Raw genomic sequence first — 17123 nt, 5'->3', positions numbered from 1 at the left:
CATGCCTGAGATCGATTTAAATTTATGTTTGGGATTGCTCATAAGCAAGTGTGTAAAATCTGATAATCAATTACGCCATAGACTTAGGTGAATTACGCCAGTAATCATGCTAGATTAATAAGATGAATCAAACCAAAAATAATTTATGTGTAGATAAACTTATTCATAATTATATCATAAATAAACAAATAATTTGATAAATAATGATATGGACACTGTGAAGTTTTTATATTTTAAAATTTTGTTTTGTATTTATAACGTACATATTGCTTATGCAGCGCCATCTACTAATTTTAGTATTATTATAAACATATCATAATAATTAATTATGTATAACTATAAATATAATAATTAATAGCATAGCTAATATATCCATCAGTATCTACTGGCATTAAAAAAACATATTTAAAAATGTTTATTGGAATTATTGTTTCTCTATATATACTCTATTTGGTAATTATATAATATATAATATATCATTGAATATATATTTTTTTATAATAAGAAAAACACTAATACCAATTATTATTTGTTGTATTTTGCTCATAGCATGGATATTTTCACAATAAAACAAATGATTAGGTTGCCAGTTTTTTCTTGTGACAGATATTGGAATATTTATTGCTCTAACCTTTAACTCTATATTGTTAGAGTAAAAAAAAGAGATAACACGTTTGAAAATATTTTATTCATGTATAAATTTAAAGTGTTAAAACGGTTATTGTATATTTAAAAGATTGTACATTTGCGCACAAGGAAACTCGATATAGTTCGCGCAAACGCTTTAGCTTTGGCTCACAGCCTCTTTCTTGCCTAGAATTATTAGTCGAAAGTTGTGTGTGAAAAAGGTCAGAACATGTGATTACAAAGGATTTTGTGAAAAAAGTGGATTTATCATAATTTTACGGATTAAATTCTAAAAACCTGCAAAAAATTACGTTATTCTGATAGGTCATTAAAAGTGATTTGTGTAAAATTGCTGTGTCTGTGAAGGTCGTGTAACCAGAACAAGGCATCATGGAGTCTAAGCAGACATTACGATTTCGAAGTCCTGCTTGTAGTCAAGCGTGCAATTATATGATCTTGCTTAAAATGCCTGAATTGTCTGGTTAAAAGTATTGTTATTGTCTTAATCAGACATAAGAATGGCTGCTTTCAATCTAAAGCCATCCAGTGGATGGATGCATTCAGATAAGTTAATTGCCACTCAAGGAGCTACATACGCAGTTAGGGTAGGTAAGATCTTTGTTACTTTACTTATGGCCATTATATTGCATTATAAATATCTTAAACAATGTGAAGGTATAACTACTTTGTTCTTTATTCAACTAAAATTAGCACACTTGCCACACCCAACTTTGATACTAGTGCAAAAATGTCTGAAACTGCGTAATATAATGCCACGTAGTTTATATGGAAATCTCTATAAATATAAAAGTGGGTTGTATGTTTTTTAATTGCACAAGAAGACACTGAAAAATCAGTGTTATTGAAAAACTATATTATTAATATGCAAAATATCAATGATTGTTGCTCATTAAGTTTTTTACAATATGCTTGATAAAAACACCCATAGAACTCTGAAAATGTGGGTATTATTAAAAGCAAGAGAGTCACACCCAGAAAATTTATTGAACTATTAATCTATGCATATTTTATTGTCCACTTGTATTTTTAATCACTATAGGGAGTAATATCTTTTTGTTTCAGTATGTGGGCTCCCTGGAGATTAAAGTATCTATGAAGACACTAGATTTTAAAACTAGGTCAAGTGTTGCCAAGTATTTAGATGTGATTTGGAGATTTGATTGTTTAGTAATAATTAAATTATTTTAGGGAATGTATTAACAGAGTATGTGTTGCTGCTGGATTAAAGACATTAGACAAGAAAAGAAAGGTAGACCGAAAAATAGCTAAAGCTATAGCTGACACACCAAATATGAATAATGCAGGAACTAATGTCACACTTAAGGTATCTGGTGCAAATCTCTCATTAACTTCATTAGAAAATCATCAAGTGATTGCTAATCATGAAATGCCAAAAATATCTTTTGCTTCCGGAGGAGATAGTGTAAGTTGTATCTTCCAATCATATGTATTTCTTGTTTGTAATGTATGTATTGTTTCTTAGGAGACATTAGATTTTGTTAGTTACATTGCTAAAGATGCAAATGAGCTGAGAGCTTGTTATGTACTGGAATGTGGAGGTGGTTTAGCAAAAGATGTCCTTGCCACTATTGGTCAAGCTTTTGAATTAAGGTTTATGCAAAACCAACATTATTCAAGGCCCAATTTGTAAGTTCTTGCAACACAACTTTATTGTATTGTATGTAATGTATTTTTATATATAAGATTTGCTGCTACTGTTGGCTCATCATCAATGCACACTGGCGGAGATGCGGATAAAGATTACTACAATGATCTACCAGGAAAGGTCCCTCCAGATGTTGTTGGTCCACCGCCTGTACCTCCTTTACCTGCATCTGTGCCACCATTCACTACTCTTCCCCCTGTGACACCTAATTTAATTGATTTTAATTGTGATGTTGCTTCGTGTGAAGGACCTCATCATGATTATGTTAATTATAATGCTGTTGGCACAAGAGAAATAGATGTTTTTGACATGCGTAAGTTCTATCTGTTTCATATTATTGCCAATTTACTAAAATCCTCTAACAATTTTTTCAGAACCCTTTACAAATCATCCAGGAGGACAAGCACCACCAGAAGTAGATAATCTTGCTCAACTAAAAAATGAGGTCTGGTTTCACGGAAGGATATCTCGCGCGGACGCTGAACAACTACTACAGAAAGATGGTGATTTTTTGGTTAGGGAGTCAATGAATACACCTGGACAATTCGTTTTATCCGGAATGCAAAATAACAATAAAAGACATTTATTGCTGATTGATCCAGAAGGCGTGGTAAGTTGATATTTACGTATTTAATTATATAATCAAGTTTTATTTAAAAAATTCTCTATTTAAAAATGTTTCTTTGTACATTAAGATAATGTAATTAAAGCTTTCACTTACAAACTGATTTTCATCTACACAATACTTGCTTAAACTTGAAACAAATATTTTTCATGCCACCTGTTGGAATTAGTTCGTGTCATAATTTAAAACATTATTGAAAGTGAATAAATTCTATTATGATACTATGGTTTCTTAAATTTGAAATTATTGTTTCAGAAAATTTAGTGTACTAAGAATGTAGTTTGTTTTTGTTGTATTTGAAGTATTATTTTATATATCTTTTGTTATGTGAAAAAAACTTTGCATGTATTTTCGGTACCTTCATTTTTCAAATATTCTAAATTATGTATTATTTTTGCATATTTTATATTATGCATATTTATATTATATTTAATTATCGCTGCTTGTGCTTGAAAATTTTTCGTTCAGAGTCTAGCATATTAACAGCGTTTGTTCTAAAAAAGATAATTGTCACTAAATTATTTGCAATTATTTTTAATAATTATAATTACTTCTCTTTTATATTGAATATCATTTACTGTTATCATATCTTATGCAATATAATTGCCCGTGTTTTTTTAGTTAAAATAGTTGTGATGAATATTTTTTTCTTTGGTTTCAGGTCAGGACGAAAGACAGGATGTTCAACAGTGTTAGTCATTTGATCCAGTTCCACTTTGATAATTCCTTGCCGATCATATCAGCGGAAAGTGCTTTGGTTTTAAGGCACAAGGTTCATAGAGCATCATCGAATTGTGGTGAATATATTGTATTTAGAAACTAATACAAAAAGCTTTAAACTATTTTTATGGCAATATACATAGGCAAGTTTAGCATGTGTTGAACGTAAAAAAGATGCAACAAATCTAAGTACAAATGTTTTGCTGATAATATTGCTTTCTATTTTTTTTTTTTTTGAATACTTTTTAATGTGATCTATATTGTTATCATTATGAGAAATACAAATGAATTATTTATGTTATTATACATATTTTTAACTATATATTAGTCATATAAAGACATTTTTAAAGAATATTCCAGATGTGACTTGCTAGACTTGTTGAAAATGACTGGCTTGCTTCTTTTAAATATAAAATGGGTTGCTGTTAAATAATCATCTATAGAAACACAACCCTAGTTGCATTTTTTTTCATTTTTAGAAATATTCCAATAGTACGAGAATAAGACTAAAACTGACACTATTAGTTATTTTTAATCATGCAGAACATTAGGTTTTAAACACAATTTAATTTTTTGCATAGGAGCTACTAAGGTTCTACTAAATTTTATTGCTTCTAAATTAGCGATTAAACAAATTATAATATTATTGTACAAATTATATCAAACTAAATATCATCAATGTTTGCATAAATAATTTTTTATTTTCAGTTTATTTGTATGTTAAATTGTGGTAAATAGTGAGTATAACTCTATAATTGCTGTATTAGAGTTATTAATAGAAAAAATTAAATTGTGTTTTGCACTAACTGCATATATCTCATAATTACCATGACTTCGGATAAAATCCATACTATTTAAAAAAAATGATATAATATATATACTAATGGTGTCTAGAAAAGTATACAACATATTCTAATGAATTTAATCTCAATTTCAAGTATAGTATAATTCCATGTATATTTTAATATTTTTTAATTAGAATGAGATACATATATGGACCAAAAATATTTTTATTTTTTATTGATTTTTAATACAGTTATTATTTTAAAATATCGATTGTGGTATTATTACCAAAAGGAAGAAGTATTCTGCCATATTTTTGTGATTTTATATATCTATACTTTTATGTGTATAGTTACAAAATAAATTTTAATTTATACAAATATATGCTGTGCAATAAAATGTTTTTAGGAACAAATAAACATATTTTATTTTTTCCAAATTCTAATAAAAATATAGCCATAAAAATATGGCATCCACTGTATATTATTTGAAAAAAATATACAAATCTACGCAACATTTTAATTCGCCTTGTATACAAATCTATACAGGAAATCATGTCATATAATTTCTTGCCAAGGCACATAGTGAAGGCGGTATTTGTTCTATACTATTATTTTCAGGTGTCACGTATATCTAAAATGTTTTTCGGCTACGATTTGAATTTCGCGGGCCGGATGTGATGTAAAATTGAATTTATTTCGTTCCTTTAGTGAATTTCTTGTTCAGAGCAAAATCGTCTCTTTGTAAAGAGTGGCTAAAGCCCGCCACAGTGACGTCACGACTTCTGATTGGTCGAGAGCAATATTGTCCGCCATCTTGCCTGACGTGACAGTGCGCAGTTCTCGTTCATTGTCGTTCTGTCGAGTCTTTCAGAATTTGAAACATGGCCGCATTACGTTCGTGCTAGTGAATATAGTGCCAGAACTTACGCGTAACCTTAACCCTTTTTGGTTGGGATTTGTGATAATCTAACCTTAACTAGTGTTTTTACCGGAAGACTTTGAAAACATTCAAGATTATTATAAATTTTGAGGTAGATTACTTAATTTCGTCGTCCGTGTCTCTGATCAAAATGGCGAGAGATTGTGGTGCGATTTAAAGAGTACACATTAAAAGTTATTTTTTGGTTTCGTTATGCAATCTGATTTATTTCTTTTAATGGGAATGTATTAAGGGATGTTTTTTCTTTTTATTGCGTATTAATTCTTTGAATTCAATTGACGTGTATAATAGAGAACTTGCAAAAAATCATCTTCAGGATGCCTGAGGTAAGTTTACCCCTTACTGTTTAATTTAGTGGTTTATTATTAAATTTAAAAGATTTATATAGTTTTCTAAACCATTTTCTTTCGCCCTGTTCAATGTTAAATCAAGGGCGTGGCCCCCATACTTGTAACATATTCTTCACTTTACCCTTAAATATTTTTGTTTACAACTAGATTTATAACATTTTTTCAATGAAAGGTGGTGTGTTCCATCGATTTTATTGTATATTTGTGTTCTTTAGGATCTTGTCCACATGCTTAGCCGAAAATTTCGATTTTTTAAAATGGACCCTTTTGAGTAAATTAAGCTCAAAATTTTGTGTTTTTACTTCATCGATCTATACTCTAACCATAAAAGGTTATATTAGGGTATATTTGTTGACGTTTTGTACTCTGGACAGTCAAAAATATTACATAATCAATGTTACATTAAAAATGTTATATTTTGTGTTTTAAAAACATTGGGGGTGGTTAAAATTAGGGGGGCACGTATGATTGTTCATAAGTTATACTATGTTACCTGTACTGTGTAGTATACAATGTAGGATTTCATTGAAGTTTGCATATATATTGTTGTAATTAATATTATCATGAGTTAAGGGTTAATTAAAGGGGGTTATGATCTGAAACTGGTAGTAATAATCATCAACTACTTTAATGGGTTATTCTCTTTTTAACAAGATCTTTGAATAAAATATGGGAAGATGGTGATGTTGGAAGAACACTTTTTACTTTGAAATTGTTTATATATTGTAAAATTTTACATAAATTCATCTTTTAGTTATGTTATTATTTCCATAATGATATAGGGAACACATCTTCAAAGTTTCTTTCAATTCATCTTATTTGTTTAATGAAGATATTTCATTCAAATGAGATGGATTAAATTTAAAAAAGTGTGAAATATTTTTAGTGGTGAAATATATGAAAATGGGTTAGACAAATATCATTTGAATTTAAAAAATGCGTTTTTATAAACGTGATCTTAAAAAAACCTATAAGCTAAAGTAACATTATTATAGAGTGGGGATGAATCTGAAAACTCAGGATCAGGATCAGATAGCGGCAGTTCATCAGAAAGTCAGCAAAACTCTGGTTCGGATAGGTTAGTATCTAGACATAGAAACAAATTGTATTTTATTATATACTTAAAGAATGTAATTTGAATTGTCTAAAATTATGAATATGTTCTTCAAGAGGCCATCGAAAGGTAAGTATGAATTTTCAGGAATATTCTAATTGGTTTTTAATATTATAAAATATTATTTTTCAATTATGTCTGAAAGTCATAATTAAAGACCATACTTGAGATTATATTTTCTTTCAGAAATAACTCAAATGTAAATATAAAAAAGGAAAAATATATTTTAATTCACTCCTTAATAAATATCAAAATATTTTTTATATTTATTTTGCTGTTAACACAACTTTTACTAATGAATTCTTGAAAGAATATATAATATATTTTTTACTTGATAATTTTTTTATTGAAAATAATGCAGACAATAGGGTTTTATCAGTATTTACTACCTGTGTTGGTTGGGGAATGGTTTTAAATATTAAATTTTATTGCATCCTGTTTTTCTTTTTGCTGAGCAGTCATTCAGATATGATTTATTATTTATCTATTCTACAGGTACAGTATATCCTTATATTTTAATTATGTGATTAATACTATTATCATAGCAATAATTATGTACTGAAGTATTTAGTAATTATTAATGTTAGATTGTGCCATTTCTATAATAAATAATTATCTGTTACTATTAAAAACTACTCATATGACATTAAGGGATGTTTTTCAAATTTCCCTACCGCAGAAAATTAATTAGCCAAACCCACTATGTATTTATAATTAGAATTTTACATTTCAGAAATTAATATATTTACTAATCCTTTATTGTATATATTTTGAAAGGTTGTAGACAATGCTGGAGAGTATTTTTAACGTTAGTTATATAAGCAGAAGTTAAAAGTATTCACTATTTGAAGTTTTTATCGACTAGATACAGAGACAATTTTTAAAGATACTTGTTTTAATAGTTTCAAATCTAAATCTTGTAATCTAAATTTACTGTTTAGTGTGACCTCCAAATCACAAATTTACTTATAACACTGATTATAACTAGGGAACCTCTCAATAGTACAAATTTGAATTATCTGTTTTGTCTAGTTTATCTTGATCAGTACAAATATGTGAAGTAATTAATCTGAGATGATAAATAACAATATAATGAAAAATTCAAATATGGATATACATATTTTGTTACTTAATACTTCTTAATTTTTTTGTGAAATCTTGTTGGAACCCTTATCACTGTAGCAAATAATTTGTGTACGCACTATTTTGTAATGACAATATAATTGTGGAAATTTTCTGCTCTGTAAAAAAACGTTTATAAGTTTGGTTATATGTTATTTATAGTCCTTTTTATATTTAAATTTCCAAATTATAGTCAGATTGCCTTCTGTATAGGGTACTATTATACTCCTAACGGAAGAGCAGCGCTTGAACACTCGCTCGAGCTGATTCGGCGCGTTGATTGACGTAAATGAATTTGCTGCGCGCGCACCATTTTTCTCTGTTCATCCAGACTACATAAGCGAGTGCAGACAGAGCATAAACAACCAACCTTAATGTTGACCATGGGTTGTAAAAGTTGATACAAACTCATTGTTGCTTCGCCAATGTAAATTCGCCTTACTCTCGAATAAATTATAATTTGTTTTGATTGCAATGATAAGTTTACAATACCAGACGTTTTCCGAAATAAATAGCTCTATACCGACGCTATTTATGACAGAAAATTAAAATGGGTTGCATTTACTTCATAATGTATGCGGTACTTTATAACCCTTGTTTTTTTAAGGGAAGAAATAATTTGGGTATAAACATTATGTCAATTGTAATGTACAGATTTTCCCTATTAAGACCAGTACTCGATGTTGATAATGTTTTTTTTTTCATGTAAACAAACATCAATGCTTTGGGTAGTATTACTGCTGCTTATTACTTTATCAAGCTAGCAAGAATTTCTACTCTAATTAACTTGACTAATTAATATATCGAGATAAGGACGCTGGGCTTTACAAATTTTATTTTTAGAAATAAAATGGTGATATATTTGGCATCGACTAATACAATGTTTGAAGCAGGAAATATGTATTAAGTTCTTCAATCGGCCGATTTAACGCCAAAGACTGTGATTACGTTAAGTAGTAAATCTAACTCATAGTTTATATACAACAAATAAACAGTAGATAAAAAGGAGATTTATAAATAATAAATAAATCATTAAAACACTTTTAGTGGCTCGGGTTCGTCCAGTTCAGGATCGGGATCAGAAAGTGGTGGAGAAAACGATAATCAGTCAGATAATGATACCTCAAAAACTATCGATGAGGACAGTCAACAGGGTCTACCGTCAAACGTAAGCAGCCCTGGAACATCCAATCAACGAAAATCGGAGTCCTCTAAAGAGGTGATTAGAATGTTCATATTTATTCAAGTTGTTAAGCGGTTACAGTTTTTTTACTAAATATTAATTAAGTACGTGAACAAGTTCTTATATACAACCACGTTATACTAACTCGAGACGTCATTCGTTTCAAAAACATTGTTTTCGGCGTTACAAAAAGCAGTTTCCTGTAAATTTTTATATCAGGTTAGTATACGAGCCATTATTTTTTTTAACGCTTGCAATTTTCATAATATATGAAAAAACACAATACATATGTATATTCATAAAGTATAATGACTTTCACTGGTGGTTTTTTACAATATGTCAATACATTTTGTGTTATTTTTGTGTCTCATAAGCATTGCTTTAACAATGAATAAACTTATTATTAAAGCCTAATTTTTAGAGCAGGTGTATATAATCTTGGGTATATTGTATACTGTTTTCTACAATCTTACGCCATCTTTCAAGCAACAAACGAATAGTGTCGCTATGGAAGCTTTAACGCTTTGAAGCAGTAAAGTTATCGATATAGATACATATAGATCAGGAAACGATAGTCTTCTAAATTTGCCGCATTCTGCTTTTCCTATTCCGAGCTTATGGTAAACTCATGGTCTTCTAGGTCTCACGTGGCCGAGCACTCTCATACAGCAATATGACTTACCTGCATCCTTATCCTGTAAATGACTTGTTCTGATATCATTTTGTCAGGTCTCTGAGTTCTGCAGTCATCATTTGACCAGTTTTTAGAAGTTCATGATAAGTACTGAGTTGCTGAGAATTCAACCACAATTTTTTACGTTTGAATTAGGTATATTTTTTGTTTTAGGCTTATCAGTGAAGGGCCCCTTGACTTGTGTTCGGAACCCTAGCTTTTGAATGTTTCATGTGGTGCAAACGCTTGACAATAACGGCTTCAGTTAACACCCAGCCGATCTGCAAGTGTCCCGTGCTTTAGTAGTAATTTTCTTTGTTGAACTTCGTATAGAATGAGGTATCGAATGTGTTATTGATTAATTACCATCGTAAACTCTACACTATCCTGAGGGGTTATGTGATCTTTCCAAAAGCTATTCTTCTTCGCGCATAATCTTGAGCTCAAATAAAAGATATGTAAAACTTAAGTCATAGGCCTAACATTTAAAATAAATGTACAAACAAATAAACTTGAAACAATATTTATGATATTTTGTTTGAGGGTTATCAGTGAAGGGCACCTTGACTTGTGTTCGGAACCCTAGCTTTTGAATGTTTCATGTGGTGCAAACTCTTGGTAATAACTGCTTCAGTTAACACCCAGCTGATCTGCAATTGTCCCGTGCTTTAGTAGTAATTTTCCTTGTTGAAATTCGTATAGGATGAGGTATCGAATGTGTTATTGTTTAATTACCATCGTAAACTCTACACTATCCTAAGGGGTTATGTAATCTTGTATGTGATCTTTCCAAAAGTTATTCTTCTTCACGCATAATCTTGAGCTCGAATAAAAGATATGTAAAAATTAAGTCATACGCCTAACATTTAAAATAAATGTACAAACAAGTAAACTTGAAACAATATTTATGATATGCTTTTGTGATAAATCGCTCCAACAAAACCTTCTTATCAAATAATAAGTAATCATTGTACTTTTCTATGTAATGCCAGGAACTAAATTGTCTTGTTCATGTAAATCCGCATTGACAACTTCATCATAGCTTTATAATTTTGGAACTTACAAGTATATTATAAACAAATCATTGCTTACAGGAAGATGATGAGCCTCTCGATAGCCGTCGATCTGGTAGATCTAGAGAAAAATTTGATGAAAGGAGTAAAAGAAAAAATACAGATGAGTGGAAATATAACGATGCTAGTTCATCGTCCGAATCTGAAGAAGAGAGAGAACGCCCTCCGCCAAGTAAAAGGGTTGGAGCGAGAGCACGAGCCACAGTACAAAAAAAGAAACTACCTAAGAGGCGAAGCCAATATACTTCGGAGGAGTCAAGTGATGCAGAGTCCGAGGGAGATAAGCGTCGTGTTGTGTCGCGTAGAGCCAACACCACGGTTAGCTACAAGGAAGAGAGTGAAGATGAGAAAACTGGATCTGACGAACTATTGGACGTCGATCAAGCTGAACCTGCTGAACCAGTCATTGAGGAAAAATGCGAAACTATTGAGAAAGTTTTGGGTCAACGAAGAGGAAAGAAAGGAGGTTAGATTAAAAAAAACACACACACAACTCCAATGAAACATTTTATTGATTAATTAATTTTAGTGACAGGAAATATAACAACTGTCTATTATATAGAAGAAAACGGGGATCCGAATGAAGGTGTAGATCCAACGGATCGTGAGTGCATCGAAGATCAATATTTGATTAAATGGAAAGATTGGGCTCATATACATAATACATGGGAGTCTGATCAGTCATTAAGAGAGCAAAAAGTTAAAGGTCTGAAGAAATTAGAGAACTACATCAAAAAGGAAGTTGAAATTCAACAATGGATTAAGTATTCAACGCCTGAGGATGTAGAATATTACGAATGTCAAATGGAATTAACACAAGAGTTGCTTAAAAGTCATAACCGAGTCGAAAGAATAATTGGTACGAATTACATATATTTTATCTTATACTTTTAAATAATCACCGCGTTATTTTAGCTAAATATAATAAACCGGACGAGGGTATTGATTATTATGTTAAATGGGAAAGTTTACCGTATGCTGAATCGACCTGGGAAGATTCAGGTCTTATACAGAAAAAGTGGCCGGAAAAGATTGAAGAATTTCAAGAAAGAGAACAATCTTCTAAAACGCCAACCAAACACTGTAAGGTTTTAAAGAGTAGGCCTAAATTCCACGAAGTTAAGACGCAGCCCGAGTATATGAAAGGACGAGATAATGCTTTGATACTCCGAGACTACCAAATTCATGGTCTGAATTGGATGATTCATTCATGGACTAAGGAAAATTCTGTTATACTTGCTGATGAAATGGGTTTAGGAAAAACCATTCAGGTAAACTTTGTAAATTTGGATATCGTTATGGGATAATTAATGTTTATTTTTTAGACTATTTGCTTCCTTTACTATCTGTTTAATACCCATCACTTACATGGACCATTTTTGTGTGTCGTTCCTTTATCAACTATGACGTCGTGGCAAAGAGAGTTTGCCCAATGGGCTCCTGACTTGAATTTTGTCACCTACCTTGGAGATGTTCAATCGAGAGAAATTGTAAGTTATTTAAATAATATTACTCTACTGCAATTATACTAAGAGCATTTTTTAGATTCGTCAGTACGAATGGTGTTATGAAGGATCAAAAAGATTAAAGTTTAACGCCATTTTAACCACATATGAGATAGTTCTTAAGGATAAGACTTTCTTGGGAAGCATAAGTTGGGCTGTTTTGCTGGTAGATGAGGCTCACCGTTTGAAAAATGATGATTCTCTCTTGTATAAAGCTCTTATGGAATTTGATACAAACCATCGCCTCTTAATTACGGGTACCCCTTTACAAAATAGTTTAAAGGAGCTGTGGGCTTTACTGCATTTTATTATGCCTAACAAGTAAGAGATTATTTATATTAGATGTAATAATTACTAATTAACATTTATGCAGATTTATAACGTGGGATGAGTTTGAAAAAGACCATGAGCATGCTTCCACCAAAGGCTATTCAAAACTGCACAAACAATTAGAACCGTTTATTTTAAGAAGAGTTAAAAAAGACGTGGAAAAGTCTTTACCAGCCAAAGTTGAACAAATTTTACGTGTCGAAATGACATCAATACAAAAACAATATTATAAGTGGATTTTAACAAAAAACTACAATGCCTTAAGAAAAGGTGTGAAAGGTTCAACAAATACTTTTTTGAATATTGTTATTGAACTGAAAAAATGTTGCAATCATGCGTTTTTAACTAAACCTATAGAAGTCGAATACCATAATAATCAACATGATAAGCTTCAAACACTTCTAAGAGGATCTGGGAAATTAGTATTACTGGATAAGTTACTAATTCGTTTAAAAGAAACTGGTCATAGAGTTCTAATATTTTCACAAATGGTCAGAATGTTGGATATATTAGGAGAATATCTTCAGCTGAGACATTTTCCTTTCCAAAGACTTGATGGAAGTATTAAGGGTGATATTAGGCGACAGGCTCTTGATCATTTCAACGCCGAAGGTTCCCAAGATTTCTGCTTTTTGTTGTCTACAAGAGCTGGAGGCTTAGGTATAAATTTAGCAACGGCCGATACTGTGATTATCTTTGATTCCGATTGGAATCCGCAAAATGATCTCCAAGCTCAAGCTAGAGCTCATAGAATAGGTCAAAAGAATCAGGTTAATATATATAGGTTAGTTACCGCTAGAAGTGTGGAAGAGGAAATTGTGGAACGGGCCAAACAAAAGATGGTTTTGGATCATCTTGTTATCCAAAGAATGGATACTACTGGAAGAACCGTACTTGATAAAAAAGGTTCGTCTAACAATAACCCATTTAACAAAGAAGACTTGACAGCTATTTTAAAGTTTGGCGCGGAAGAGTTATTTAAAGACGAAGACGTCGATGAAGAACCTAATTGTGATATTGACGAAATTTTAAGACGTGCCGAAACACGAGATGAAGCACCAACGTTGGTTGGCGATGAACTTCTTTCTGCGTTTAAAGTAGCAAGTTTCGCCGCTTTTGATGAAGATGCGGAACCGTCTCCAATTACAAATACAAACGAAAATGACGACGAAAGTAAAGATTGGGACGAAATAATACCGGAAAGACTGAGAAAGAAGGTTGAAGAAGAAGAGAAATCAAAAGAAATGGAAGATCTTTACTTGCCACCTCGTAGTAGGAAAACTTTACAGCAGATAAACCAGTCCGAAAGTGAAGGGGAGGGTGGGAAAGGTCGAAAGACACGTAAGAAAGAACATGATGAGTCGGGTGGGTCTAGTGTGGAAGCAGAAGAATCCGATGAGGATAGACCTAAGAAACGTGGTCGTCCCCCGGCAGGCAATAGAGAAAAAATTAAGAATTTCACCGATGCAGAGATTCGGCGTTTTGTAAAGAGTTATAAGAAGTTTAGTGCACCTTTGAAAAGGCTCGAAGCTGTAGCTTGTGATGCAGAGCTTCAAGAAAAGCCTTTAGCTGAATTACGCAAGTTAGGTGAAATGTTGCATGAACGCTGTATTGCTTACATGAATGAACAAACAAAAGAGAATAATGAGAGTAATAATACGGATGGACCGGGTAAAAAGAGAATCAGAGGCCCGTCATTTAAACTTGGAGGTGTTTCTGTGAATGCCAAAACAATGTTGCAGTGTGAAGAAGAATTAGCTCCTCTTGATGAAATTTTACCATCGAATGAAGAAGAAAGAAATAGATGGGTGTTACTAGACCGAACTAAATCTGCAATTTTTGATGTGGAATGGGGATTTGAAGAAGATTCTAAGTTACTTAGAGGTATATACTTATATGGCATGGGTTCTTGGGAGCAAATAAAGTTAGATCCTTCTTTGGGAATTGGTGATAAAATATTAATGAATGAAGATAGGAAACCGCAGGCTAAACATTTACAATCGAGGGCAGAATATCTTTTAAGAATAATGAAAAAACAGTTAGACCCGAATAAAAAGGGAGCATCAAAGCCTAAGCGAACAAGAAAAGCAAAAGAAGTTAAGGAATCAAAAATACTAACCAAAGAGATTATAGAAAACGATTTTAGTTCTAATGACGAATCAACGACACATAGCAGTCAGGGTTTAAACAATTCTGGTAGCGTAAAAAAGGTCAAAATTGTTCAGCCTAAAAGAGAAATTGAAAAAGACACAGAAGATGTGGCTAAAAAGGAAAAAAAGGAGAAAAAGAAAGACAAGAAGAAAGACAAAAAAGTAGCTGGGCCAATGCATTTTACTGCAAATAATGAACCAAAAGCAATCAATGTATTAGGAGATTTGGATCCGGCGATTTTTAATGAATGCAAAGAAAAAATGAGGCCGGTGAAAAAAGCTCTCAAAGCCCTAGATAATCCCGATCAGTCGATGTCAGAAACTGAGCAGGTTCAGCACACTAGAGAGTGTTTAATACAAATCGGTGAACAAATTAATAATTGCTTAAGTAATTATTCAGATCCTGATAAAATAAAAGAATGGAGAAGGTATGATTTCATTTAAATTAAAATACATTTTAGCATTTATATATTTCTTAATTGGTTTCAGTAATCTGTGGTACTTCGTTTCTAAATTTACTGAATATGATGCCAAAAAACTATATCAGTTATATAAGAGAGCCAAAGCGAAGGAAACTAAGAAGAGTGAGAAAAAAGATAAGCCGGATAAAATGGATAAGGAAAGAAAGCGGGACAGAGATCACGTTAGTTATTTTTTAACGGGTGTTAATATTATTTATATAATTTAATATATTCAGGATGCTTCGACTAGTAAAGAGAGGTCTAGAAACGATAGTGAAAAAGAGTATCAAAGACATCATCACAAAAGGAAACATGAAATTGATAATGAGTCGGAAGAAAAGGAGCAGAAAAAGCATCATCGTGATGGATCTGAGAAGTAAGTAAAAACACACTAATCTGAATTAAACTAACTGAAACGTTGCATTTTTACATTAGAAAAGAACGGCGTGAAAAACATCAAGATAAGGAAAGAAAGCGGATACGTGATGATTTAAGTGCAGAAGAAGAAGGGGAATATAGATATAACCGACACAGAAAACAAAGCGCTCCTCCATTTAGGCATGGCAACACATCGACCCATGCGGAATCCGAGAGATGGTCGGCTGGTTCCCCTGGGATGCCCCGTGAACGTTTCTCGGGCGACCATAAGAGAGGGTATGATTTCCCAAGAGGCGCGCCCACTTACCATAGAGAGAGAGAGTACCCGAGACCTGATAAAAGGTACTTAATCGTTCGTATCAATAATCTCTACAGTCCATATATTTTTTTTAGATTAGATTAGCGGAGGCATTAGTATAGCATTATTATTTATCTTAAGCTATATCCACTCCTATCCTGTATCCTGAAATACCTGATTCAAAAATAACGTATGCATCCAATCCTGAAGCTTACTCCTTCCTTAGTCTATGTATTCAGAATAAATTGTTGAATTTGTTAGGTCACCAGACAGTAAAGCTGATTGGCGCCAATACGGCAGAGATGGTAGACCTATGATGCCAGCAAGTATGCCTCCAAGGTCAATGTATTATGCTGCTAACTTTCCAGGAGCACCTCCCGCACACCTTTACCAAGATAATAGATTCCCAACAGGTGATTGGCGACCACCTGAGCGCGAATATTACAGACATCGTCAGCAGTAATTACTTAATATATAATACTTACCATAATTTAATTTTTGTACATGTTTAAATGTACTATTTATGTATACAATGTAACATAAAATTGTAAGTTTGTTTATGTTATTTGAGAAGTAATCGAGAGCCATTCATATAGACAATTATTTATAATACTACTTTTTGTATAGTTTCTCGACTATTTTTCAACTCTATTGATTGCATTTTTTACGTGATTCAACTTATTTGTTTTAGTTCTGAAATTTTATTATATGATACAGGTTTTTACCACTCATTCGGTATTCACCTATATGTTTGTGTAAATTTACCTTTTACTACTGTACATATAGATAAAAACATATGTTTTGATAAAAAAACATGTTTGTTTTATTTTTGTTTTTTTTAATATATTAAAAGTATTTAAGAGCACAAAGACTTTAAATATATTTTTCTTTTAAAAGGCTCTGGACTAAGTCCCAACTAGTCAGTAGTATCCACCTAAATATTCAAGATGATTTACCTTGAACGAATGTAGCATTAATTATTAAAAAGTAACCTTGGGCGTTCAAAAACAAGCGTGCAATAAAATTTATTATAAATGCTGGCGCTTTTGCTTAATTATTAAAAAAAACCTATGCAACCAGATATTTAAGATATAAAAACTCC

General features: G+C 31.7%; 2 protein-coding genes across 4 annotated transcripts; both read left to right on the top strand.

Moving 5' to 3' along the window:
* The first annotated feature begins 590 nt into the window (after nucleotides 1-590).
* Nucleotides 591-4861, top strand: Shc (SHC-adaptor protein). Of its 2 annotated transcripts, none has more exons than XM_076405543.1 (7): nucleotides 591-1232; nucleotides 1711-1781; nucleotides 1837-2071; nucleotides 2132-2295; nucleotides 2353-2627; nucleotides 2689-2924; nucleotides 3601-4861. In XM_076405543.1, the coding sequence occupies exons 1-7, from the start codon at nucleotides 1146-1148 to the stop codon at nucleotides 3760-3762; spliced, it is 1230 nt and encodes a 409-aa protein (XP_076261658.1). In that variant the 5' UTR covers nucleotides 591-1145; the 3' UTR covers nucleotides 3763-4861. The 2 variants fall into 2 exon arrangements, with proteins under 2 accessions (XP_076261658.1, XP_076261659.1); XM_076405544.1 differs by having other exon boundaries at nucleotides 793-1236.
* A 411-nt stretch (nucleotides 4862-5272) lies between these two features.
* On the top strand, nucleotides 5273-16847 carry Chd1 (Chromodomain-helicase-DNA-binding protein 1). Of its 2 annotated transcripts, XR_013005963.1 has the most exons (14): nucleotides 5273-5710; nucleotides 6730-6812; nucleotides 9018-9189; nucleotides 10921-11365; nucleotides 11429-11758; nucleotides 11815-12170; nucleotides 12225-12389; nucleotides 12445-12725; nucleotides 12778-15312; nucleotides 15374-15527; nucleotides 15582-15721; nucleotides 15781-16065; nucleotides 16117-16211; nucleotides 16283-16332. XR_013005963.1 is itself a non-coding variant. In XM_076405523.1 (13 exons), the coding sequence occupies exons 1-13, from the start codon at nucleotides 5702-5704 to the stop codon at nucleotides 16482-16484; spliced, it is 5157 nt and encodes a 1718-aa protein (XP_076261638.1). In that variant the 5' UTR covers nucleotides 5273-5701; the 3' UTR covers nucleotides 16485-16847. The 2 variants fall into 2 exon arrangements, 1 of the variants encoding a protein (XP_076261638.1); XM_076405523.1 differs by lacking the exon at nucleotides 16117-16211 and having other exon boundaries at nucleotides 16283-16847.
* The last annotated feature ends 276 nt before the right edge of the window (nucleotides 16848-17123 follow it).

The sequence above is a fragment of the Rhynchophorus ferrugineus genome, unplaced genomic scaffold (assembly GCF_030347505.1).
Source record: "Rhynchophorus ferrugineus isolate W39M unplaced genomic scaffold, kcgeb_rfMv2 rfM5, whole genome shotgun sequence".
NCBI lineage: Eukaryota > Metazoa > Arthropoda > Insecta > Coleoptera > Curculionidae > Rhynchophorus > Rhynchophorus ferrugineus.
The sequence above is the reverse complement of the archived record's forward strand: the minus strand, read 5'-3'. Positions and strand labels throughout refer to the sequence as shown.